Consider the following 26,817-nt stretch of genomic DNA (forward strand, 5'->3'; position numbering starts at 1 on the left):
CACAATGCAAAGTAAAGCATTGTTTGAAAACTTTGAAACATGTGCGCAAAGATGATTTCCGAAATTCCGACTCGTATCGGCTTATATGACACTCATCAGAAATCACCTACTTTCCGCACTTGTTGCATAAATAGCTATTTTGACATTTTTAACAAAGCCCAATTGAGAAGATGTTTTCAATTATCTAATCGTAAGATATCGATATAATTATTTGCTTTGTTCTTTTACAATATTTTTTTTAGTTAGTTCTTTACTAAAATTTGCTCTCGAGTATGAGCGTCTTTGGTGAGATGGTCCGACGGCCAAACAAAAGGTTGATCTTTAAAAAGCTTGTTCGGAAACGCACAGGTAAGATAGATAAACAATAGAACGACCCGGCGCGCGCTACGAATGCATTCAATGTCAAAACACACTATGATAATTCAGGTCAGTTATGTTTTAAATTTTAGTGTAAGGTTTTAAAGTCCAATATTGTTTGAATCGACATAAAACTACGTTATTTGAATCGACATAAACTTGTTTAGAGACGATACGTATGAGCTTGTACTCGCTATGGTTATTCAATAATAAGTTGAATTTCAATGTGCGCAGAGATTAAAGTTGCTTAAACGGTTTAATAATTAAAATGATAGGGTAACCTTTAAGACTGGGTTTTGTTTTCGTTAGAGGTTATTTAAGTTAACTGTATCAGATAGGCTTACCCTATCAAACAGTCACCCTTACAAAAGGTTACCATTATGGTTGGGGTTTTTAAAACAACTTCTAAAATAAGCCTATGAAAAACCCCGGTTATGGTAAGCGGTTCCGGTCCCTGGATACAACACACTTGTTTCGTGCTTTAAAATACAAACAGGAAAAATACATTTTCAGTACAGATGGTGTTTTTTTTACGCACTAGTGCGAGAAGTGGTTCATTATATGTCAGGTCGAAACTTCGGAGGTCCATCTGTACTGAAAAACGTCGTTTGATACACGTGCGTAAAGGAAATTCGTAATTCGTAATTTATCGCCACTCGTTTCGAACTTCCTCTTTTTCGCACTTGTATCGAAATGTACTATTATATCGGAATGCTTTGGTACTTCAATGTATGGCAATTAAAGTAAAATTTAGCTTTCGTCAACCTATCCTATCATAAAATAAATTGTAAGTTTTTTAACTGCAAGTGTACTAATGTGTACTTTTTATGTAAATATGTTATTTTATATGTTTGGACTTCTTTAAAATCGTCGCCAAATCTTTACTTCTTATTTGTGTTGCTAGATTTGAGTTCAAACATAATGTACTATAAAAAGGCATTTTACCAAAGTAAATTAGCCCACGCCGTATATTATTATTGTCAAAATAAATAAAAAATCAATATAATGTAATTAAGTACCTAAAGTAATAAAATTTCAATTCTATATAGATATCATTGATAGAAAGTATTAGAAAGTGAATAAAACGATTTTAGTCCATTAAGCAGTTGTTCAACTTTTTATTCCTAAAAGTAAATTAACATTATTAACCTGAAATATTCAAATATGCAACATTCTGAATATTAAGTTAAATATTCAACATTCGTATGATAAGTTATCATTTTGATCGCGGAGGTAAAATTATTATACCCATCGGAGTATATGTTCAGTACGGTAACATCCTAGCATGACTAGTTTTAATAATAATAAAATCTAAACTGGAATACCATCAATACTTATAATGTAAGTATAATATATTACAAGAATGCAAAATAGTTCATAGCCATAAACATTTCTTGGAGTGCTTATTTCTTGAAATAAATATTATATATATTTATATTAACATATTTATTTCAAGAAATAAGCACGAGATTTATGCTGCCCCAAGGATTAGAATAGCGTAGCGCTATCTCCATATAAAATCCATAGCTAACTTATACCTACTTTAGTATCTATCGAGGAGGCACACTGACATTTTATCCCGCCAGGCGGCGCCTGTGCAAGTGTCTCGGCATGTCACTGTCATTCATATGTGAGAGAGAGAAAAAACATATCATCTTCTCGCTCTCAAGTATGGACTAATAGGGTGGCGCCATCTGTCATAACCTTTGAGTCTGCCTCCTCATTAGGGCAGTATGAAAAAGAAAACTATTGGCAACACAGCTCTGGCAAACTGGCAAACTACTGGCTACCCCGGCTTGGTCACATCTTTTCCATTTTAGTACTGGCAAACCAGTTGCTAAAACCACACCGTGTCTGAACGTTTCTTTTATTGCCCTTTTTTTATTTTGATATTTTTAGGTCAATAATTTTGCTCAGAATCTCGAGCACTTTCTATCTCAATAGGAGACAAAACGTGTCCCAGAATTTCCATACATTTTTGTTACTTTCCTCTTTTGTCCCACCCCATACAAAATGTATGGAAAATGGTAACAAAGTAAGAAAAAAATCGTATGGTACAATTTTTTTACCTATTAGGGTTGAAAATACTAGTGATTCTGAGTAGACATATGTAACATAAAAATTGTCAAAAATATCACAATTTAAAAAAGTCACAAGAAAAAAAAAACGCTCGTCTATAAGAAAACCCTATTCTATATCACATCACAGTCTGGACTTACTCACGAACGCTTGCGCTATCCAACTAGTCAAGTGTGTGAGACCTATTATCTCCACTATGGTAACTAAGGCTTGTATAGTGAAGGTCATGGCTACAAAGTCGTAGAGTAGTTTTGGCGAGAAGACCGTCCATACGAAGAGGTGGTGACGGAAGATCGTGGCTACCACGGAGTATACGGCGATGGAGTATACTCGTTGGAGGGCAAAGATGTTCGTCGCTCGCCATACGGATTGGAGGTATCTGTAACAAAAATTGATATTTTAATGCTTGTTGATATGCATTTTGTAATGTGATATGTAGATTTTGAGTTATAATTTTACAATAGAGGTATAGAGCGGCGGCTATAGGCCTTAAATAGTGACCACTGATCATTTTCATCCATGGCAGCCGTTCGTTGCTGCCAGTAATAGATCTCCTTTTGATGCTATATAATTATATGTTGTTCCGGACATATTGGTTATAGTTAGTGACCGGTCTTCCCCGAAATTTGGGAAATGAATGAATATTCCTTTCAGCGGGGAAAGTTGTGGTAACGGCACACCACTAGTCTTAATGTAAAAAAAAAAACTAATAAGTAGTAACTGTGTCAGTTGGAGTGTCTACCTCCCCCTATTATACATATATTAGCTTACAAATCTCAAATTTGACACTACCACTTCACGGGATTAAGCTGCCTTTATGCCTATGCTCTCTGGCAGTAGGCTCTAACAATCCAACACTGACCGCCTCCACGTGTCGGCCTCGGCCGCGAGCTGGCAGTAGAGCGCGGCGCCGGCGAGCGCGGGCCCGGCGTACGCGTGGATGCCCATGCGCAGCGCCACTCGCACGGCGCAGTACGAGCGCAGGCCCACGTAGCCCGACCCCAGGTCTACGGACGCCAAGCTGTTGGAGTTGCCCTGTGAGAGGTAAACGAGTGAGACTGTGATCTTGTTTTGTTTTATGGTGAAGTTGTTTGAACGGAGGTACTTGTTAAAACAGGCCACAGGTCGGTTCTCCATAAAAACATAGTTATAAGACTTATAAGGTAAATCAAATTAAACCTCATTTGTATGGGAAAGTTGAATTCGGCTAAGCTTTCTGCGGGCTTATAACACGCAAAACCCTACATCCTACATAGGATGTATTTTGTTATTGGGTCAATGAAGGCAGATACTGTGCTAACAGTTAGAAAAGATTGGCATTTACAGATTTTGGAAAAAAACGCGTAGTGCAAGATAACTTTTTTATGCTATAAAAACTCTAATTATATCAAATGGTTTTATTGTAGGAACAAAAATAAAAGACAGTATGTTAATTACCTGGTAAAAGAAAAAAAGGCACCCAATCCAAATATGAACCAGCGTCCGGCTCAAAATATCCACCACTTCCGTGTTTCTTCCCGACCTTGAATCCAGCAGCTTATGGTCCATACACTTCGACGTCAGCACGCAAGTTATATACACGCTAGGCACCATTATCACATTATGCGGTCTCATAAGCAGTGCAATTATTAACATTAAATCGTTCAGCATTAGATGAGACATAGAACGAGCGAGATTTAGTTTCACCTCTTCTAAGTTCCATGGCTCTTCTACCATAGGTTCGTAGAAGTAATCTTCAGTTTTCGCTTTAGATTTATTATAGTCGAATCTGTTACTGCTAAGAGTGTTACGATTCGCTGGGTTGACGCCGCAATTTTTGAATACGCCGACGTAGGTTAAAAATTCGAAAACGAATTGGGCGATTAAGACGACCCAGAAAGCGTTGACAATATGGACGGTGTCCCAAGTCTTGATGTCTTGAAAGGGGGAGTGTAAGGAGTCAGTAGCTATGCGGTAGCAGAAGATGCATAAGGTGGCGACGATAGTGAAGATTGTGTGGAGGTGGCCTAAGTTGTTCATGTGACGGAGGTTGTAGAGGCATATTGCTAGAGTTGCGACGGTGCCTGTGAGAAAACAATAAAATTATTCAATAAAGTATTGAATGAAAACGAAGCACAAATATTCATGATCTTTGTTGTAAAAATATTTTACCCCCACTATGAATTTCATATGTTAAGTACTTTTGTGCGAGTTGCCTCCCTGGTTTATCGGATCATTGTTAATAGTTATATCTTAAAAATAGGTCATCATGTTTTAATAGTTTATGTGTGACTTCTGTAAGTTTTAAGTAACTGATTAACGTACCAATGACTAGATGTGCTTGAAGATAAAAGGCATTTTCAGGTGCCTTCAGCCAATCTGCTGTATCCGGTAGGAACAGCCAACGGTCCCCGGTCTGGTTCATTGTTCTTAAATACCTGTAAAATAACGGAGCAATATCATCATATTGAAGCACCTCATCAGGTGGCGTACAGAGAATCGGTGATAATTTATTTACGATTCAATTTCGCTTTTTTCACCATCTCGATTACCAACAAGCATAGGTACAGTTTACCTAATAATGTCTTCAACTTCAGACGCGTTATATGCGCGGCACCAGCAGGGTTAGCGCATGATTGACGCGAGAGATGTCTCGCCGCGAGATAGTCCTTATGTCATTAATACTATCAGGAATAAGACGGGTATGTATATCTCGCGGCGACATACTCTCGCGCCAATCATGTGCTAAACCTGCAGTCCATTAATTTAACACTTTCGAAACCGGGCTCTACGCGGCGCTACGACATTTTCGCTACATACGGGGAAACCCATGTAATCGGCTACGCTTCTACGAGCGGTGTGCCCGACAGTCGGGTTCTTGGTAGCGAAAGTGTTAACTTATTCACTCGCATTAGGGTCAATGGATAGCATACCTTCTTGTTAGGCTAATAAAAAAAGTAAATCAGATGCCCACCTAGTCTCTGTACGAAGTGCTTTACATTTCACGGGCATTTTCATAGGCTTGCGTGGGAGTATTTCATTTTTTTTATTATCATAAAAAAATGGTTATATATACCTGTGTAAAGCGATAAGCAGCACCCATTTCGGCACGATCCCAACCCCGACGGCACTCATTCTCTGCTCCAACTCAGGTTTTTCCTGCACCTCCGTCGCACCGCTCAATCGCCTCGACAAATATATCACCACCACCGCCAGCGTCCGTACCAATATGAAAAACATCAACGTATTCCAAAAGAAATACCACGTCATATGCTCTTCCTCTATAAAACTAGTCCCGAAGAACGACCAAGAATGAAACAAAGTCCCTATAATAAGTAAGTAATCTATAGCGTTTAGATCGCGCAGTAAAGACAAGTCTTTGATCTTCTCTACGCTTGTTTTTATAATCCAATATGACATAGTTAACCCGCAGGAGATGAGTAGAAAAATCGCGAGCCATATGCCTCGCATGGAACAGAATTGTGTTTTAGTTTCTGTGATGTAACAGGAGACGACTAGTATGCTGTTTGTGATGGCCAGGACGCTGATGAAGGCGATTATGGAGCCCCATGTGGAGGAGTGTAGGCGGTGCACGCTGAGCTTGCGGGCGGTTTCGGGTTGGAGCGAGTAGAGGGTTAAGCAGGCGAGGGAGATGGCGATCTGAAATAAGATTAAACACTCATTTTAAAGTTTCACAATTTGTATTTATTACCGCGAAATAAAAGCTTTTAAATTAACTTCAAAGTTTTGACAACGGCATTGTCTCCAATAAAACACGTTTGGACTTTTGGAGTCTATGTAAAAATCTGTTTCACTCGCATTTTGTTGTAAACGGTAACAGCGTTTACGATTAAGTTTGGTGAAAAATATAAGTAGATATTACTGGTATGATTGAATTGGAAATCACGCAAGTTCGGACAGAAATACAGAACGATGCCCACTACTATAGCAAAACAAATTAAATCCCACAGTGGCCTGTAAGGATATTCAGTAATTTCGTTTAAATAATACTAGTTGGATTCCCGGGCGATCCTAACTGCGCTCTTTTCCCTTGTATTCTATAATAATTTTACACTGTGAACAACTAGAACCCGATAGTGGCCTCTGTCATTTTCTCTAAAGATTCTTCGTAGAATTCCTTGGCGATCTTGGCGGCGCTCTTTTCTCCTATCGCAAGGTATATTAGCACGTTCTAAGTTTTAGTAGAATTCTAGAATGGTTGTATACTTACACAATAAAGTAGAATGATGCCCACTCCTATAGCGAACAAGTCGAACCCAACAGTGGCCTCTGTAAGGTACTCTGTCATTTTCTCTAAGGACTCTTCGTAGAATTCCTTGGCGATCTTGGCGGCGCTCTTTTCTCCTGTCGCGAGGTAGTGCGCGAATTGCTTTTCGGCTCGTTCGAATTGTCTGTAGAATTCTGGAATAACGGAGAAAATACATCAATTAAGAGTTGTTGTTAAGAAAAATTCTTAAAATTATAATAACATTTTTATCATCCTATTTTGTTTGTGTAAGTGCCTCGGAGTATAGACACCATGTTATTTGACATTCAACACTCTTGTCTCTATTTCCGCTTTGTAGCGCAGTAACGTGCAGTAAATACAGGCGCTGCAGTGTCCCTTTGGGCAGTAAGCCCGGCAGAATGCGTCCCGTTGTAACATGTCAGAATCTTACTTCCATGTTTCATCATATGCAAGCATAATAATTATATTTTTTTTGTTTAGTTGATTAAATTCCTGTTTCAGTCTCACGATACTTAAAATTTTGTTTATCTTAAGTAGATCATATTTTAGAAATACGAGATGGAGAGCTTGGAGATTTATAGTGAACCAAAATATTTAGATGCTTATTTGTAGCTCAATTTGAGCCTTGTTTCAAAGTCATAAAGGTTTTGCAGTAGGGGTTTTAAGAAATGTTGCCTGGTCAAATTCAAATCTACAAGAAGTTGTGTCAAATTTCAAACTGTACAATTAAATGTTACTAGCCAATAAAAACAAATTTAAGCCATATTGAACCATATTACAAAGAGCGTTGATTGAGACAATTTTTAAAGCATGTGCAAATGGAAAAAAGTCTAGTGAGCCAATCCTAACATGTGGAAAAAAAAAACAGTTCGGCCACGCCCTATGAGTAGATCAAATTGGACCTTATTTTGATCAGGAAATAAAACATATTTTATTTAAATATTGTATGAAATTATGAATTTCAGCGTTGGTTAAGAAATACCAATCAGGAGTGAGGAAGTGGGAGCTAGTGGGGATTTCAGAGTCTTGGAAGGGATGTTTGAAATGGGATGCAAGGCATTGCATGGGGATTCATTCGTTGGCATTCGGGGACTAGAGAGCCTTCTGCTCGACCGTCAGACTGGTTCTATTTAGGTTTATTTGGGTAAATCTAGATTACCTATATTATGTCCTAGCCTAGATTTTGCTAGTATTTCATGATACTGGTATGGTTTGGGTTGGAGGATAATATAGAGTATTTTGTTAAGAAGCGTATATTTTAGTGTTTAATTGGTGTAAATTTAAGTGTCTTAATTGTTATTGTTTTGGAGCTCGATCACTGCTAGTATTATAAAGTGTACTAGTAGAGTTTAGAGTTGTAGAACAATAGTATTGCTAAAGTTTTAAAGTTTTGTTAGATTTGTGAGTGTTTCTTATTAGTTAAAGAGTTAATTGTGTTTTAATGTGTGAAATGTTTTAGCTTGGATTGCTTTAGTGGTATTTTACGCTAGAATAATCTTTGTTGAAGGATTTCATATATTACTTAGATTTGTTAGTTAATTAATAACTTTTGTAAATAATAATTGGGGTAGATTATTTTAGTAGGATGAACTGGTCTGATATTTTGCTGTCTTTTGGAGGGATAGGGCGGGTAACCTAACGGTGTTCAACTACAGCCCTAGTCAACCAAGAGACATTTCTTGGGTTATTTTAGTAGAGTCCAAGTGAGCTCTTGGCAGTTTCCTGCGTTTATTAAGACAGGATTTTGCTCCTGGAATCTGGACGATTTGAGTTGTTATCTAAACTTCTTAAATTTGCCAGGTTCTTGTCCAATTTTCCTATTTTATTTTACCCGTCTGGTTGACTTCTTGCTGTCCCAATCCCTAGTGTGAGAACCAGCCCACGTGAAGAAATAGGGAGTCAGGTCTAAGGGTTATTCTTCGCCCGTCTTAGTTAGCTTTAGCTAGAGATTTTCCATTGCACTTTCGGAAAATCACGCGAGTAAATTAAATGTGCGATTCGGATCGCTAGTTTGCTAATATGTCGGTAGAGTAGATGGTTAGTTTAGCTGTTAGGGCTAGGATTTTGTTTGGTATAGGAAATATTAGTATTAAAATTGTTTTCTCCTTTTCAAGTCTTTATTCATTTTCTAAAAAAATTAAACCAACTATACATTTTTAACACGGGTTTTGGTTACTTAATATGTTAGACTTTAACTGTGTGTGATTTTATAAATTAAAAATAAATAAATATAATAGGACATTCTTACACGGATTGTTTGAGTCCTACGGTATTAGGCTCAGGAAGGCTTACAATGAATGTTGTTCAATTATTGATTTGGGATTAGTAGGGCTTATAGGAATTTATATTAACTATGTTTATTTATGACAAATGACAAACTCGACATATACATTTATGACTTTATATATATTTTTGGTCCCTTGTATACCTACTGGTAGTAAATAAATATATTGTGAGGAAATTAAAATAAATAGCTCACAATATAATGTAAGATTGTAAATTCATTTTGTTTTAAAATAAAAATGTTTATTTTTAATTAGCTTGTCCCTCAGCAGTTTGCCTGTCTATTCTGTTATCTATGAGTTTGTAATTTTTACATACCTAATGGCTTTCAAATATAAAGTCATATTATTCCAAATACTTATCATAAATGATTTGTCTAGACTGGATCGAGGCAGAAAGTTGCAAGATCGTGGTTTATTTTGGTCCGAAAGGTGATACAAAATGACTACATTAACAGTTTGGATAATATTATTTTGATAAATACCTACAAAAAACAATGATGTACAAAATTACAGAATTCTGGAGAATTGGAGTGGTCAGATACACTGCTCTACTACCAGTATTTGATATTTTAAATTGTCCCTTTGAAAATCCTCTCTATAGTGATGAAAGTGTCACAACATAATGGCTCGGGCAAATAAAAGTAGTCCTGTCATTATGAAAAGATGTCCCTTCAGGACCACAAAATAGTTCCTTCAGAACTGGGGCAGGGGTCTGACCCGTAACTGGATGATGGCCATGGACTGTCGCGGAGGCGGAGCGACATCTATAACCCCAAAAATAAAATATTTTAAAATTTATTATATTTACTATTGGTTTTCTATTTCTAATAATATGGTGACATTTTAGATTATTTACTGACAAACATTAGTTATTTTAATTTTGACATAATTATGCTCATTTGTTTATTTGTTTTATTTAACTAAAACAATCTAATTATATTTGATTAAACTCCATCTTTTAATTACAACTTATTATTCACTCTGATTTTTGTTGTGGACTTAATCCATCTATTTTGGCTATTGACTTTTTAGGGTTATTAGGAGTAATAGGACATTACTGTTTCATAATATGCGAAAAGGACTGGTTACTATTTGCGGCTACAACAATGGGTTCTACATAGACACTAAACGATCACTAGGTCAAAATACTGATCCAATTTAAGATATTAACTTAATTGTTTGATTTCGTTTTATGGTAATTAATTTTATTTAATACAATTTAGAGTTTTAATTTTTGTATGGTTATATAGGTTAGCTAAATAGGTAATTGATGTTAGTTAGGTATTTATAGGGTCAGAATATTACACCGTACTGTCGCCTGTCGCGTTGAGCAACCATGCTATTGATAACGTACCTGTCTCTGTTGCCGCTTTCCCAGCGCATTGCTCCGCGTTTTGCCGCGCAGTAACGTGCAGTAGATACAAGCGCTGCAGTATGTCATCGGGCAGTAATCCGGGCAATATTAGGCCCGTACTGTCGCCTAGAGGGCGCGTTGAGCAACTATGCTATATTGAACGTACCTGTCTCTGTTGCCGCCTTCCCAGCGCATTGCTCCGCGTTTTGCCGCGCAGTAACGTGCAGTAGATACAACCGCTGCAGTATGTCATCGGGCAGTAATCCGGGCAATATTCGGCCCGTACTGTCGCCGGGAGGGGGCGCGTTGAGCAACCATGCTATTGTCGGTGCGAGGTCCACTTGAGCGACTGTTGGCCCGTGGCTTATACTGCAACAATGAATATAAGTTGTTACAGAACACATTGTGACTTATGGCTTTAAGAATAGCATATATCTGCTAGAGGATAGAAATGCTTAGGACTGCCCCTGAGTGATCCATCCATCCATCCAGTAGTACAGTCAAGTGTAAAAATATGGGTGTACACATCTTAATCAAAAATATGTCCCATAGCATCTTAGTCCGGTGTACCTAATAGGACTGGAGCGTAGTACGATATTTATGAGACGATTTTTTCGATACATATTTTTGCACTTGATTGTACCAGGATTTTAGCGGGCGTGGAGCCGCTGAGGCTCTCACACATACCTAGCTCACAACACTACTTGCATCTCTGTCTAACACAACACACACTCTCTCTCTCTCTCGTTACTCACGGGTGCGGGCACTGGTAGGGATCAGTTCGGGCCGCGACCAGTGGTACTAAGACTTCAGCGAGCGTTGACCCGCCGTGACCGCTCACACATACCTAGCTCACCACACTACTTGCATCTCTGTCTAACACACTCTCTCTGTCTCGTTACTCACGGGTGCGGACACTGGTAGGGATCAGTTCGGGCCGCGACCAGTGGTACTAAGACTTCAGCGGGCGTTGACCCGCCGTGACCGCTCACACATACCTAGCTCACCACACTACTTGCTTCTCTGTCTAACACACTCTCTCTCTCTTTACTCACGGGTGCGGACACTGGTAGGGATCAGTTCGGGCTGCGACCAGTGGTACTAAGACTTCAGCGGGCGTTGAGCCGCCGTGGCCGCTCACACATACCTAGCTCACCACACTACTTGCCTCTCTGTCTAACTCTCTCTCTCTCTCTTTACTCACGGGTGCGGGCACTGGTACGGGTCAGTTCGGGCTGCGACCAGTGGTACTAAGACTTCAGCGGGCGTTGACCCGCCGTGACCGCCAGCGTCGCGCATTCCATGGTCGCCGCATACGAATAGGATGCCTGGTCGGTCCTATTAACAACAAAATCGTAATATTGTAAAATGTCGTACAGCCAACTCTTACTAGGAATAAGGTATAAACAAAGACCTATATAACTTCGTATAGACCGATAAAGTCTAAGAAAAAAACGTACCCCAAAAGATGGCGATACACCTTTGGGGTACGCTCGGCTAGATGGCGCTAATATTAATATTTGACATTTTAAAACATATCAAGCTAAGAATATGGGCCAAATTGTCAAAACAGAGGTTCAAAAGTTTTTAACCTGTGTCGAGAGATGGCAGTCTATGCACTGTGATTACACATTTTACTTTGACAGTAACTCTCTTTAATACTCGATCCTCTTTGGTATAAATAAAATAAAGCTAATGTGGAACCATATTGAGCCGTTTGATTTTGACTGCTAAAACACATTCAGAGCCAGTGGCACTACTTTTATATAAGTACAGGATTTAACATTACATGTTACCGGTATTATCGGCAACGCTGCGCGGAGCACAAGATGGCTCTGAATGTATTAACGTTGACAGCGCCCTCTAGTATCTCACTTATGTCTTTCCAACCCCCCACATCCCTGAAATGGGGGATGGAAGATTGTAAGGAGCATTCGGCAATTTTCAAATTTAACGCGGGGGGAAGCCGCGGGCAAAAGCTATATTCTGTCAAACAAGTCTGTCAGTAAATAAGAACAAAGAAAACTATAGGTATCCTTTTCTCTAGCACCCTAAAGAAAAGGATGCATATAGTTTTCTTTGTTCTTATTTACTGACAGACTTGATTGACAGAGTACAGTAAGTAATAAAATTACATAAAGCCAACTTACCCATTTCTGCATAGCCTCAAATATTTTCTTTACAACACCATCCATTTCCTGCAGCTTAGGTTTGATCTTGGAGCTCCTAGCGCCCTCTAGGTGCCCAATATGGTCCAATCCCAAGTAGTGGAGGACTAGAAAGTCGAAAGTCGGCTTCTTTTTCTCGTCGGGTGTCAGCACTTTGTCTAAGTGCCGGGTGACGTTGTTGTCTACCTGTAAAGAGTTAAATTTAAATTAATTTCATTATTTGGGTGTAAGTATAAGTAAGTCTTGCAAACTATGAACGTCTCTACCTACAGTTGTGCCGTGCGGTGCCGGCATCAGGAAATAATAGCACCACCCCATCTCGTCCCGTGGATGTCGTATAAGTTTTCACATTATCTGATCCGATATCGGATGTAGGACGGATATCCCATACATTACTGGCGCCATCTTGGATTTTTTCCATTGAAATCCTTCCGACATCTGATATCGGATCGGATAATGTGAAAACGGACTAAGGATACTAAGGGAAAACTGATAGCAGCAGATATGCTCACCCGTATCCTTACATCCTTAGCGGGGTCCTTGCTCACGAGACCTGTTCACACAAAAAAAAAATACTAACCTCGGTGTAATCCGTAACGTAAAAAGAAGTAGTGCCATCAGACTCGAACAACCTGAGCCAAGTGTCATCTCCGTGCAAAACGTAGCGGCGCCCTCTTTCGGAAGCTACACGCAACAACTTCCTTTATAGTAAAACTTTTTTACTAACCTCAGTATAGTCTGTAACGTAGAAAGACGTGGTGCCATCAGATTCAGCCCAAAGTCCCGGGAACAGCCTGAGCCAAGTGTCATCTCCGTACATGACGGAGCGGCGCCCTCTCTCGGAGGCCACGCGCAACACGCTATCACCACGGACAGCGGGCGCGCCGAAGTTTAGCGCCACATCGGCGAAAGTTGATACGCTGCCTGTCATCATGGCCTGAGGGAAACTTCCCTGATAATAAATCATACACAAAGTTCTTAGTTCTTACTCGACATTATAACTATAATGTCGAGTAAGAACTAAGAACTTTGTGTATGATTTATTATCAACAAGAACAAACATCGTACAACTAGATAGGTAGTATAATAGTATTTTCCCCTCACTAGCTCGGAAACACGTGTTTTGTCCTTTAATACCAGCGGGTAAAAACGCATTTTATCCACTAGTGGGTAAAGTAATTTGACCTTGAATAAAGTCAAATTAACTGCTTTAAAATTGATAAAAGTAGGTGAATCTAGTAATAAAGATGATTTACCACCTGCGGAACTACTGGAAGCAGTGATAAATGCATTTTGTGGGTTGTAGTTTCCTCGCTATAGTGAGGGGAAAAGTTTTGTGTTACACTCGGGTGCAAATGTATTTTACTTCTCGTGTGTTAAAAAACTCGCAAGTTCAGGATTCTATTCTCGAACCACTCGCTTCGCTCGTGGTTCAACTATAGAATCCTTTCACTTGCTCGTTTTTCAATTCCACACTCGGCGTTAAAATACAACTTTGCCCCCTTGTATAACAAATAACTATTTTTTCTCATGGTTTTGTGACAGTTATTACTACTACTACGGTACAAACAAAAAATAATTAATTTTTAATCTACGAATTGCTCAAGAACCATAAAGGAAAAAACGTTTCACGCATTTGGATACAAATGCCCCTTGCAATATTGTTGCACGGCAAAACCATCGTTACGATAGCATCCTGTTTTGTAAAATCACGCATATCAAACCAATTGACGCACAGTACGGAATCACACAATGTAATACTTTACTTTCTTTAATTGCACTAATCGGCGCAGTCATAACTTCACCACCGTTAAAGCATTCGTTAAATTTTACTGTATGGGAAGTTCCATAGATGTCTACTGCGCTGCGTGACGATAATGTGTCCGTCAAATGTGGTTGATGCAACTGGCCCTTAGTAAAACAAATTAGTCGTGTACATTTTAGATGCATAAACAGAGGGCTCTCATAACGCCATCTACCGAATGCAACAGTGAAGTGATTATACTTGGTACTATTTTGCTTTTCTTTCTCTCTATTCTCTAGCATGCCAAAGCAACGCAAAGCGGTAGTCAGAAGAAGAAGTACCCGAGATGTTTGAAGTAACCCTGATTCGCTCATACATATGTAGGTATTTTCTTAGTTTGGTAGTAATAAAACAAGTTTAATGTTATGTTAAGTCAGCACATTTATACATTTTGAACAACCCGCCTGCTTAAGATCTGCTGTTTATTGTAACTATGTTAAAAATGCGCCTAAATAACCTTAATAATTCGTCGAACAGTCGAACTTATAATCCCAGCTGCGAGGGCGCAAATCCCAACTCGAAGTACCTACTTCTATTACTCGTACCAGTACAAGTATTTCAGCCGGGACTTACGAGTCAGGAAATAGACGAGACCATGAACATTCGGAAAATAGAAAGGTTAGGCGCATGCATTTAATTGTAGAACAGTATAATAAACAATAAAGTTAGGAACGATTGGCAATTAGGCTGTGTGCGCATGCGTGAACTGCAACCAATGCAATCGTGTCGATTACTGGGCCAAGAGCGCAACTGCAACACTTCGCTTATGCAAGCTGGCTGATTCGTTGTGATGTTTGTTCGTTTGATAACTGGATATGAACGCTAGAACTGGTGGCGTGGCGGCCTAGCGTAAATTGGGTACAACAGATTTTCATAATGTTTGAAAATAGTCGCGTGACTTTTTTGTAGAATAGCTATCCCGTCACTTTTTTTGGCGGTTGGCCTACTGTAAAAGATCTAGTTATACTGGTTATTCTGAGCGACGGTTCGTCTACGCTAAGTTATCAACTCTACTTCGTGAGCTACATTGTAGATACTTATTCTGCACAATTATAATAACACCTTCTAACATTGTCTGAGCCCATCTACATAAATTATAGCATAGGTATATATGTACTTAATTACAGGAGAATCTAATTTGCATATTACTGCTCTTTCTGAAATGTTATTACTAGAAATGGGCCGAATATGGACTTTACCGAATACGAATATTCGGCCGAACATTCGGTTCAGCTCTTACCGAACCGAACATTCGGCCGAATATTCGGTTACGCCATATTTGTGAAACCACGATTAAAACAAACCAAGATTAAAACTATGAAATGATTGATAATGGTTATACATACTACAACTATGTTCTTATCACTAAATAGTAGATAACCAAAACTTGTTAAAACAACTCTGAACTCTTCTCAACTCTTAAACTACGGTTTTTTAACTTTATTACAAAAGAATTGTGTTTATATTTTGACGCATTTTTAGTAGTTCCTTAGAAAGCTACTGAAATAGAAGCTTATTATCCAATGGAATACGTAAGATCTTCATTAGTTATTTACTTTGTTTATTCGGTAAATATTCGGCAATGCAACCGAATTATTCGGCCGAATACGAACATTGAAAAACTTGCCGAATATGCCGAATACCGAATATTTACCGAATATTCGGCCCATCTCTAGTTATTACTAGAGAAAACTATTACTTATTGGTAACTTATTTTTGTTTCAATAGAACAAATATTAGCTCTAAATTAAAATTTTGAAAAACCCGCGACCGTGACATAATGGACCGATTTTCATGAAACATGGCTAAGAACACTCTCGAATAATTCAGCTTTCAAACAAAAAAAAAACTAAATTTAAAACGGTTCATCCGTTCGGGAGCTACGATGCCACCGACTGACACACACACACACAAACAGACACGTTAAACTTATAACACCCCGTCGTTTTGGCGTAGGGGGTTAAAAATGTGGTCGGTCAAGCTTGCGAAAAAAGTAAAAAACGCACCTTTTCGTTGAAGAATCCTAATGAAAGAATCCACCCCGCGTGCGTTTATGAGTGCGTGTTCGGTTTCAAACATTTAGGGACATAGATCTGTGCTGTGATCTGAATTTTATAAACATTTCATTTTTTTTCCGAAATTAAATTTTGTCGTGATGGGCTCGTTCTAATCACACAAATTATTTTGTGGCGGCTTTAGCTATCTCGATGAAGCAGCAGCTACTTCAGGAATAGGCGAGACGACTAAAAAAACTAATTAGTCCGTCAGTAAGATTATCATACACTAATTAACTGACAATCTCTCGCTCGATGCAGAGGTTGACATTCGCATCGGCAAGGCAGCTACTACTTTCGGGAAGCTTCGTGCTCGATTGTGGCAAAACGGACTCCTGACTACTAGGACCAAGGTACTGGTCTTTCAGGCATCTGTATTGAGCATACTCTTGTACGGAGCCGAGACCTGGACGACGTATGCCAAAGTCGAACGCCGTGTCAACTCCTTCTATATGCGCTGCCTGCGTAGGATCTTGGGCATATCATGGCAAGACAGGGTGACAAACCAGAGGGTTCTGGAAATCGCACAGCTACCCAGTCTGACCGCGCTTCTCAAACAGAGGCGACTGCGTTGGCTGGGGCATGTGCACAGGATGGAACCCTCCCGTTTACCACGCCGTGTTCTTCTAGGCGAAGTAGCGAATGCCAAAAGAGATGTTGGGAGACCATTGCTTCGCTTCAAAGACTGCGCTAAGAGGGACATGGCAGCCTTTAAAATCGACTACCAAAACTGGGAGAAGCTTGCGGAGAAGCGGACGGAGTGGCGAAAGTGCGTTGGAGATGGTCGCAAGTTCGTCGATGAGACCTGGTTTGCGGCACTTGCTGACAAAAGGGAAAGAAGACACCATAGCGAAACGTCGCAATCGGTTGGAAGCTTTCCTTGTCAGATGTGTGGCAAAATGTGTCGCTCTCGCATAGGTCTCTTTAGTCATCAAAAGCGATGTCTTTCGGACATTGCACCATAAATCGTCTGAAATAGACGCTAAGGCCATATATATATATAAGATTATCAAAAAATTTTAGACACGTATTTTTTCGTTTTTCTCGTAAACGAAAAATGACGACGGTACAGTGCGTTGAAGTTTCGCGTGCAGTTACAATTTTTACTTACAAGTGACGTCACAAGCTGCGGAACTTTCATGCTCTATACTCGTATCTTTGTATTTTTGCATTAATTAGAATAAGCGAAAAATATATGTTCAGTATTTTTCGGAGATTTAACTGACAGACTAAACAGAATGCCATTTTTTTTATGTAGTCGTCATCCCTAATAAAATAGGCGAAGAAGATGTTACCGCAACATGGGATAGCCGGGAAGCTGACGGTATTACCATGATTTTATCAGCCAGTTGCGCTACATTTAGTTTCAAATTAAATTATCCAAGTCATGGATATGTGAAGAACTCGATGAAGCAGCAGCTACTTCAATTTAACTACTAGTTACTCGTAATTAAGAGTGCGTTATCACTACAAACCTGGATTAAAATTCAGGATGCAACAAGGATGCTATTTCATTATTCCAATAATCAACTCACAATAAGTAATGTGGCCGCAGCATGCAATAAAAATGCGAAGCATATTTCACAATATAAACACACAACCAAAGAAAACACTTCAAGGCATATCACATGTGAATGAACTGTTACTAAACTTATTAATTAAAATACTTATGAGTAATAAAATTCAGTAGCGTTAGTGCGTTTTCACATTCGATCCGATATCGGATGTCACAAGGATTTCAAAGGCAAATATCAAAGATAGCGGCTTCAATGTATGGGATGTCAGTTCTACATCTGATATCAGATTGGATAATGTGAAAACGCACTTATTTATAATGTGGTTTTAAAACCAACATTTCCTGTCCAAAAGAAGGAGGAAATATGTCAATTGAACTTTGAACTCAAAGTGTTTTCTTCGGTAAAAAAAAAAACAAAAGCGGTGAAATAATACAAAAGTGACACTTGCGAATATGTCCCGCCAGAAGTTTATTGTGCGCCTCCACTGTGCCCTTTCCTTCTTAAGCTCTGGAGACTGTCCATATAAAAAGTACATGTATTGTATATTGCTAAACAATTATAGGTAGGTATAGCTACAGATGTTGTGTGAAAAGGGTTTCCTTCGTATTTTTCCAGAAACGTTCGTACCAGGGTTCGAGGATATATATCAATGGATACATATATCAAGCGGGGTTCGACGATATATATCAATGGATATAAATATCCGATATTTATCATTTGTTATATTGCAATACAAAAATGGTTTAAAAAAATGTGACATTGTTAAAAATATAGTTTTTTTTTGTGTTTGTTACTGTTTTTCTACTAAATGTTCTGTTTTTTAGTAGAATTTTCCTTATCTGAATTTGTATTCATAAATGATGCAACAAAATACTGCTATGCCTTCCATACAAAATATACCCAAAGGCTCAGAGCCCAAGCTCTCTTTTGCCTGTAAGGCATGTGGCAATTATATAGGCTGTATTGCCTGTATTGTTTATTAACTTCTGTACAAGTTTGATTACAAGGGGTCAGAATGACTGTAAATAAAATGTAAAAGACTTGTAAAGAATAATGAAATTGAGCAGTATGGAAAGTGTTTTCTTTGGTAATGTAACTGAACAATTTACGAGTTAGTAAACTCAAAGTATCAAAAACACTTCATTTGAATTATGAATGCATGTTTTTACTTTATGTTACATTAAATGACCTAAGCTTGTATTGCAAGACAATTACAATTTACAATAAAAATCAAATTAAACCAAAGAGACTAAATCATTTATTAATGAAATCTATTTTCAAAACCCTTCTAGTAATGTTTAGTAAAGATTCTAGTAAATCTAATATGTACAGACATTGTTTTCATTATACAATTCCCTCATACAAGCTTGAGTCAATCTCTGTTCAAATACACAAAACAAAACTTACCTTAATCCTAGGCATTGTGACGGTAGGAGGTTCAGCCACAGACACATATATACATGCAGATTTGTTCTTCAGAAGCTGGCCGGTGTACGGCATGTACTCTTCTGTGACAAAGTCGTAGCGGAGCCCGTCTATGACCATGAGAACCACTGTGTTCTCACCAGAGTTGTACACTTCTTGACCGTCAATACTAAAATACACATTCTTTGATTATGACTAAATGATTATGTTAAAAAAAAAACTTTAAATGAAAAAAATGTATTGAAGGAACAGTAAATAAATATTTATATTATTGAACTAATAGTTAAAAATTAAATTCTGTTCAAGGAATTATATGGCTCAGTGAAAAATTCAAAGCAGTAAAATAAATTGTATGGAAATATTATCCGATTTTGATTATTTGTTTTTTTTAAAGTATTTTATTACTTTTATCAGTGCAAAAACAGGGTAAAAAATGTCAGTAGGTATAATTAAAATGGTCTTCACAGCAAATTTTAAAAAAAGCCAAATAAAGTTTGTTTACCTGACTCCACCAATAAAATTCGGTAAATTATTCATATGCGCCAAATTTCCCGAATGATATTTCAGCGGGAAGAAACCGAACATAAACAACATAAGGGCCCCCAACCCCATCACTAGCAGGCACAAGCCGGTCCATCGGTGTTGCACCCAAGACAGCATGATGACCGATCTCCGTGACTACCGGTCCTCAGCACAACACTAACTACTTCCCGTAACTACATCAAACATCAATAGACCTTCCGTAACTCAATCAAGCATTTACTTTACACTTTCGTTACACCTGCTCATTGAGTCGTGCCGAGCTGAATTACCAATTTGTGTAATCTGTACATAACCTAATATTATACAAGTATGTTGTCGTTTTGATTAGTTGACACGTTTAAAGGAATAGATAAGTACACTGACGATCGATATGATTGATGAATGATAGCAACAGAATGTTTGGGGCAGTTTTAAAGTAATAATAATTGATAAACATTTTCCCCGTTGACAAACATCTTGTCTCTGACAGTGACGCGATTGACAAGCGTGTCAAGATAAGATTGACATGACTGACACTGACGTTTTGTGTGCGTTTCGTTTTTGGTTAATTTCACCGTCATTATTTTCGTTTTTATATAAAACCGATTTAAATGATGAAAATGAAACCTACAGTCTTCTAAGTACATCCTTTTCATTAATCTAATAAAGATAGCAAAATAAAAATAACTCTATAACAAAACCACAAAGTGGTGGAGGCGGTTTTATATATGGGGATGTTAATTCAGTGACACTTCGTTAGATGGCGCTATTTTCAATACATAGTTACACATTCAATGCACTTTTATTATTTTTAGATTTATAAAAGAATTTTGTGACAAAAACTTGATAATAATGAGGCTGCATTAAAATAACGATAAAGAAGGTCATTCAAATGTCGTCAATGGAACGAAAACTATAGTACTTATAGCGCTTGCCCGGCTTGCCGGAAAGTAGCAATAGCATAGTAAATCTAACTATGCAGTGTAGGTAGGTATGTACTCAGAATGAGAGTACATACCTACAACATAACTCTAGATTCTTTATTTAAATTGATGACTACCTATCTAACGAAATCGTAAGCGCTTTGACGTAAAGCATCCGAAGTAAACAAAATGAATCTAGAATCAGTCTGGACTTTTCCTACGTAAATACTTTTGTCATTATTTTCGTACAGCTAATAATCATTACGGCTACGTTTCTTCTGTGTCATACAATAAGTTTAACAAGCCCACTTGTGTCTCGAAAAGTCTTTAAATTTCTTACATCGTCACAATATGTGGATGGTAAATAACATATCACGATTATAAGGTGGCCATAATTTCGTTACAAAGATGAAAATAATCCTAATATTAAAATAGCGGATGGATAGTTGGAATTTGGAATAGCTTACAATTAACATGTCCTTTCCTATTCTGACGAACTTCGCTAAATCGAATATACGGTGATTCTCTTCCAATATAACATGTTGCTATTCATGCCAATTCCACATGGTATCATTATCAACCATAGCTAAGAATAACAAAGATTAAATACTCAAGCAACCCGTTTACCTGCAGTAGCCTGCATTTATAAGTCACGGTCATGAATAACAGATGGCGCCACTTAATTGGCCATGTCTCACATAACATATACAAATTAGCGGAAAAGTAAATGATTGCGTGAATTAGCTATAAAAATATGAAATTTGAATCAACATTATTACATTCGTTCGAAATACATTTAGTCGAACGAAAACCACGTTACAAAGGTTTGCACGACGACGCGCACCCAAAACCATAAGCAAGCGATATATTCAATATCATAAATCCTTATTTCTTTCAGAAGATATCCCACCTTCCAACACAAACTGTGGTCACCCTACCGCTAACAAGTTCAAGGTGTATCCCATCGTGAGTCAGTAGCGTGGGCCGCTGAAAATTCTATTTAAATCTCTACTGAAACGTGGACAACGTAGTCTCGCGAGCACCGCGGCGTGCGTCTGCAACGAAATTCTAATTCCTCGAAGGTATTTTGATTTTTTAATTTTAGCCATAAACAATCCTGTGTTTTCTATTCTTGGCGGAGTGTGACAGTGTTGTGATTTTTATTCTATTTGTTTGGGTCGGTTTGATAAATTCATGTAATCTTAAGTTACCTACTAAGTTTAAGTTTACCGGGAACGTAAGGTATAAGTTCAATGTTAATCGAATTTGTAAGAACTTTTTAACGCATTATCTTTCTCTTTAACTGTGTTGGGGTCTTTCCAGATTAATTTGTTTCCAAGTGTAGTACCAATCTTACAGTATTTAGGAATCTTAGCTTTTGAAATCGATGGCTTTATGTAACCTAATACATACCTAACTAATTAAATAAGTGCAATTATATTTAAACTACTTGAATTGAAAAGATGCATTAATAAATAATTTAATTTTGAATTAGTAGATATATACATGGTATGGTACAGCGGGGCAAATCTCGACTGGGGGGCAATTTAAACTAGTCCATTTTTTCCATTATTACACTATGATGTTGAGTTCTACATGTATCCACTGAACACGCCTACTATATATAACCGGTGGACACTCTATTTAATAATGCAAACTTTGTAAAACATGGAAAAAATTGACCGGTTACATTTGCCCCCCAGTCGAGATTTGCCCCTTATTATTTATTACTATTAGTTATTATGACTGAGGCGAATATCAGGACCGAAATAACACTAGGTAGATAATTTACGTCGCATCCCATCAAGATATTTAGTTCAGTTGCATCATATTCTAAAACCGTTCGAAACCAGGTGAATCACTCGTGGAATCGTTCCAGAACAATTCATTCGGCCACTTTTCACAGGGTTGGCAGTCTATTCGATAATGATGTTGTTAACTGTTTTGTTTACCTTCGAGATGACCAACAGCGATTCCCAATTGCTTACGCCGTGGCTTGCGTGGGCGACGGTCGCGCGATTGACGCGCGACGGCGATGCGACGCATACGAAATCAAACCTTATCGATATGGAAGTATGAGACGCGACGGCGACGGTCGCGCGACCGTCGCCCACGCAAGACACGGCGTTACAGCGCACACCAGTCGATGCACAAGGCTTAATTCATAATTGAAACACTGTTAAACTTCTTGTTACTTTTAAACACTCGACTCATAAGTTCATACCTACGATACGATGTAAATTCTGATTTAACTTCCACTCCAACCCATATCCACAAATTTCACAACTAAATGGTCACTTCTTTTATTTCTGACAAGATATCGTACTTTTTTACAATACCTATGTCACTTCATGTTACTTACTTACCTAATCATGTCGAGGGGGTGAGTGGTCAAACGCAATAAGTTGAGAAAATTTGTTTTTGCCAATCGGACCCTAATATGAGTCGTGGCAAAAACCAAGCATTACGCGATGAAGAAGAAAACAACGGTCTTGTTTTCCCGAAAGGTCACGCTTACATTGTCTGCACGTGTCTGCACTTTTTTTTAAATATATAGTGAGTCTATTTGCGAACATGCTGTATTCGCTCGTAAACAATCTGTTTATTTCGTTGCCCGCGACTAAAAATATTCTCTCAAACGAGAGTGATATAAGCAGACAATGCTGATATGATTTATATTAGCATTTGCATGTTTTTGACGTGTCGTTTCATTTAATAAGACTATCAATTACCTACTACTTATTAGGTATATCTAATGCTCAAAGCCAAAGTCGTAAATCAATCCTCAATCTGATAAATAAAAATACAAAATAAATACAGCTATAGGAACCCTTCCCATTATATATATGTATATTTACGTTTCAGTATCTATCGGTATGTTGTCAAGCTGACTAACGTAGAAAACCCGTGTAATAGTGTCACGTGCTCGTTGCATACTCTTGAAATCCTTTGCCTTCACTTCTGTGATAATGATAACTCTGCTGTATCTACTGTACTGTAGCTATTGCTATCACCTCTAGGTAGAACGTCTTAGGCCCATACACAGACCACCTCAACGGTACATAACAACAGATGTGTCTTTCCTACAGAGGTGCCTCTGTAGGAAATTTTACAAAGAAAATTTGTGCGAGACACCTACCTAATAAACTTGATTAATAATCTATACCTTTCGAGGGTGAATATCAAACATCACAATCCATGGGTCCTAAGATTGCAATTGCTGTCCATTTGTCCAAATATTTTCTCATCAAGTCATCACTTTAGTAATACGTGAAGTATTTGGCGTGAGAACATATGTGTGAGACAAATTATAGGTATTTAACGATTACATTTCGCGCAGCAATTATTTTGTTTTATTACAGCATTGTTGCGTTTGAACGGACTGTTTAAGAATAGGTATCTCGTCATCGCCTAGACTTTATATTCGGATCTACAGATTTAGCTAACCAGATGTTCTTACAACGCTTTATTAGTTTTGATTTGAATATGACGAATATCAAAGGGAAGTCGGGAATATTTTGATAAATCAGATGCCAGTGACAATTAATTATCTTGATGAAGTTAATACTTAGTGCACACTGACCTATAAGTAAATAACTAAAAGAATTTTTTTTTTTAAGTACCTGCAACGGTACACTTAAAGCCGGACTAGAAATATATGACTATTGTCAAGAGGGCGCTGTTATTCTGATGTATGCCTTGACCGTTCATTATATTATAAAGAAAATAGTTCTAATGAAATTCCGCAACATGGCGCGTAGTCATATATTTCTGTATGCGTATTAGCCGAATGCACGAACTCTCACGAAACGCTCACGATAATACCTCTATCGTAGCTATCTATCTCTATCGCTCTTGCGTATTGGAGCAACAGAGCCAGACTACATTTCTGCGGCGTTTCGATGGCGTTTCGCGTCGCAGAAATGCGATTAGACTACGGGGCCTGGGTGCGTAGCCGAATGGCACAAACGATCACGAAACGCTCACGAAACGAAGCGCTAGTAGATATCTATCCCTATCGCTCTTGCATATTGGCGCGACAGAGCCGGACTACGTTTCGTTTTCGTTTGGCGTCGGAGAAATGCCATTCGGCTACGGGGCCTGGTCAGGCTTTGACAATGAAAGCTCGCATCAAAGACAACACTCAAAATATTTTCTTCTCTGTATGAACTAGTTTTCATACATTTCTCTCTAAAAGAATTCTCTGGATTCCAGATGTCGATGGTCCCAATGATGTTTCGCGATTGGTGGGACGACTGGGAGCGCCCCTCCCGGCTGTTCGACCAACATTTCGGCATGGGCTTGCGCCGCGATGACCTGCTGTCGTCTCTGTCTACCCTGCCCTCCTCTTCCCTCTTCAGGAACTCATACTTCAGGCCATGGAGGACAAACCTGATGAGGCAGGAGTCTGCCTCCACTATCAACCTTACAAAGGATAAGTTCGAGGTGAGCTGATTCTTACCAAGGCTTTTTGCCACGGCTTATGACAGCCTCTATAGGCTATGTATGTATGTCTAAGTAAGACACATGGAGATGATAGAGGTGGTCAAAACAGTAATCGAGGTTACTTACCTACTGACTACTGTCTGTTCATGTATATTTACAGAAGAACCGCAGTCCAACGTCAGTATTATTAAAATTCGCAATAATAAATTATTAAATGAAATGTTTCCCTTTCCAGGTCATCCTCGACGTCCAACAATTCGCGCCCGAAGAGATCACAGTCAAGGCCAACAACAACTCAGTTTTAGTCGAAGGCAAGCACGAAGAAAAGCAGGACGAACACGGCTACATCTCCCGCCAGTTCACCCGCCGCTACATCCTCCCCACCGGCTACGAGGTCTCTGACCTTGTCAGCACCCTCTCCTCCGATGGAGTTCTCACCATCACGGCCCCCAAGCGCCCCCTACCGTCTGCTGGAGAAAGGATCGTCCCTATCACGAAGACCGGCCCTGCGAAGCAACCTGAGCCACCCAAGCAGGAGCAGTATCAGCCCCGCGAACAGACCGTACCCATCGTTACATCTCCCTAAATTTTATCAACAGTTGACAACCCTATTAAATAGCTTGAACCACACACTGAACTACTGGCATGGGATATTTCCCATTGCAGAGACGTAGTATAGCCACGTTGCCCGTCATCGGGCCTCTTAGTCCATGCCCTACTTCCCTCGCTAGTTGAGTGTGTGGGCAAGGTATGTTATTAGTAATCTGATATGAACGGATTTCACTTCAATATCATTGTATGATGATATTGAAGCGAAGTTAGCTACACGCTACAGATCTAAACAAGCATTTTATTCTGGGTTGTCTTCTATTCTACCCTCTTCCTCTTTCCTTATAACAACGAGAAGCATCGTGTTAACACGTGAATGCATACGATCGAATAGCATTTAAGGTAATCACGTTGTTGGCCAGCAACGGATTCGAATGAACGAATAGGCTTTTTTGAAGCAATGGAAAATGTAATTACTGAAGTTTAAATATTAATTAAGTAATAAACGAATTTATATATTTTTGACGAGAGTGTGGCGTAGGCGAGAGGCTGGCAACCTGTCACTGCAATGTCACATTTTCGTTTTCTGTCAACCCCTTATTTGCCAAGAGTGGCACTGAAACTTGAGTAGTTTCATGTGCTCTGCCTAACCCTTCATGGGATACAGGCGTGATTGTATGTATGTTGACGAGAACTTTTATTTGAGTATTTAACTAATACTTACTAGTTGTTTAGTTCATGTTAGGATACCTAGTACCTACCCTTACCAGGGGCGGCTCACTCCGCGATTCTATCGCCGCGCTACAAGTACATGCTGGCGGCCGCGAGTTCGCGGCCTAATCAGGGGTGGCGCGCGTTCTCACGGAACGCACGTATGCACTTTCTATTGTTACTTTACGTTGCGAGTTTTTTTTTAAGTTTTATATGCGATATCCGACATGCTGCGCCGACCCCAAGTGACTGGGATAAGGGCAAGAGAATGATGATATGCGATATCCGCGTGTGAATGGCTAATGCTTAGTTAAATAGACATCATGAATAAAATAGGAGAATCTTACACAGATCTACTATTGCTTAAGTCCCACGGAAAAGTTCAATAAGGCTTG

At 38.8% G+C, this 26,817-nt stretch overlaps 2 protein-coding genes across 6 annotated transcripts; one reads left to right on the plus strand and one right to left on the minus strand.

Moving 5' to 3' along the window:
- Window positions 1-1,006: 1,006 nt before the first annotated feature.
- Window positions 1,007-24,623, minus strand: LOC125234766 (GPI ethanolamine phosphate transferase 2). Of its 5 annotated transcripts, none has more exons than XM_048141156.1 (14): window positions 21,184-21,560; window positions 19,774-20,074; window positions 19,254-19,440; window positions 18,295-18,360; window positions 13,199-13,408; window positions 12,454-12,657; window positions 11,508-11,641; window positions 10,470-10,672; window positions 6,647-6,837; window positions 5,492-6,075; window positions 4,741-4,853; window positions 3,874-4,499; window positions 3,299-3,471; window positions 1,007-2,815 (listed from the first exon to the last, which is right to left on the minus strand). In XM_048141156.1, exons 2-14 carry the CDS (start codon window positions 19,929-19,931, stop codon window positions 2,560-2,562), a joined length of 3,105 nt encoding a protein of 1,034 aa, XP_047997113.1. In that variant the 5' UTR covers window positions 19,932-20,074; window positions 21,184-21,560; the 3' UTR covers window positions 1,007-2,559. The 5 variants fall into 5 exon arrangements, with proteins under 5 accessions (XP_047997113.1, XP_047997114.1, XP_047997116.1 ...); XM_048141157.1 differs by lacking the exon at window positions 21,184-21,560 and adding an exon at window positions 11,210-11,247 and having other exon boundaries at window positions 11,546-11,641; window positions 19,774-20,423; XM_048141159.1 differs by lacking the exons at window positions 19,774-20,074; window positions 21,184-21,560 and adding an exon at window positions 22,669-22,906.
- Window positions 21,659-26,234, plus strand: LOC125234770 (protein lethal(2)essential for life-like). The gene is made up of 3 exons (XM_048141164.1): window positions 21,659-21,798; window positions 24,932-25,162; window positions 25,398-26,234. The coding sequence occupies exons 2-3, from the start codon at window positions 24,932-24,934 to the stop codon at window positions 25,746-25,748; spliced, it is 582 nt and encodes a 193-aa protein (XP_047997121.1). The 5' UTR covers window positions 21,659-21,798; the 3' UTR covers window positions 25,749-26,234.
- The last annotated feature ends 583 nt before the right edge of the window (window positions 26,235-26,817 follow it).

This window comes from Leguminivora glycinivorella, chromosome 16 (genome assembly GCF_023078275.1).
Source record: "Leguminivora glycinivorella isolate SPB_JAAS2020 chromosome 16, LegGlyc_1.1, whole genome shotgun sequence".
Classification (NCBI taxonomy): Eukaryota; Metazoa; Arthropoda; class Insecta; order Lepidoptera; family Tortricidae; genus Leguminivora; species Leguminivora glycinivorella.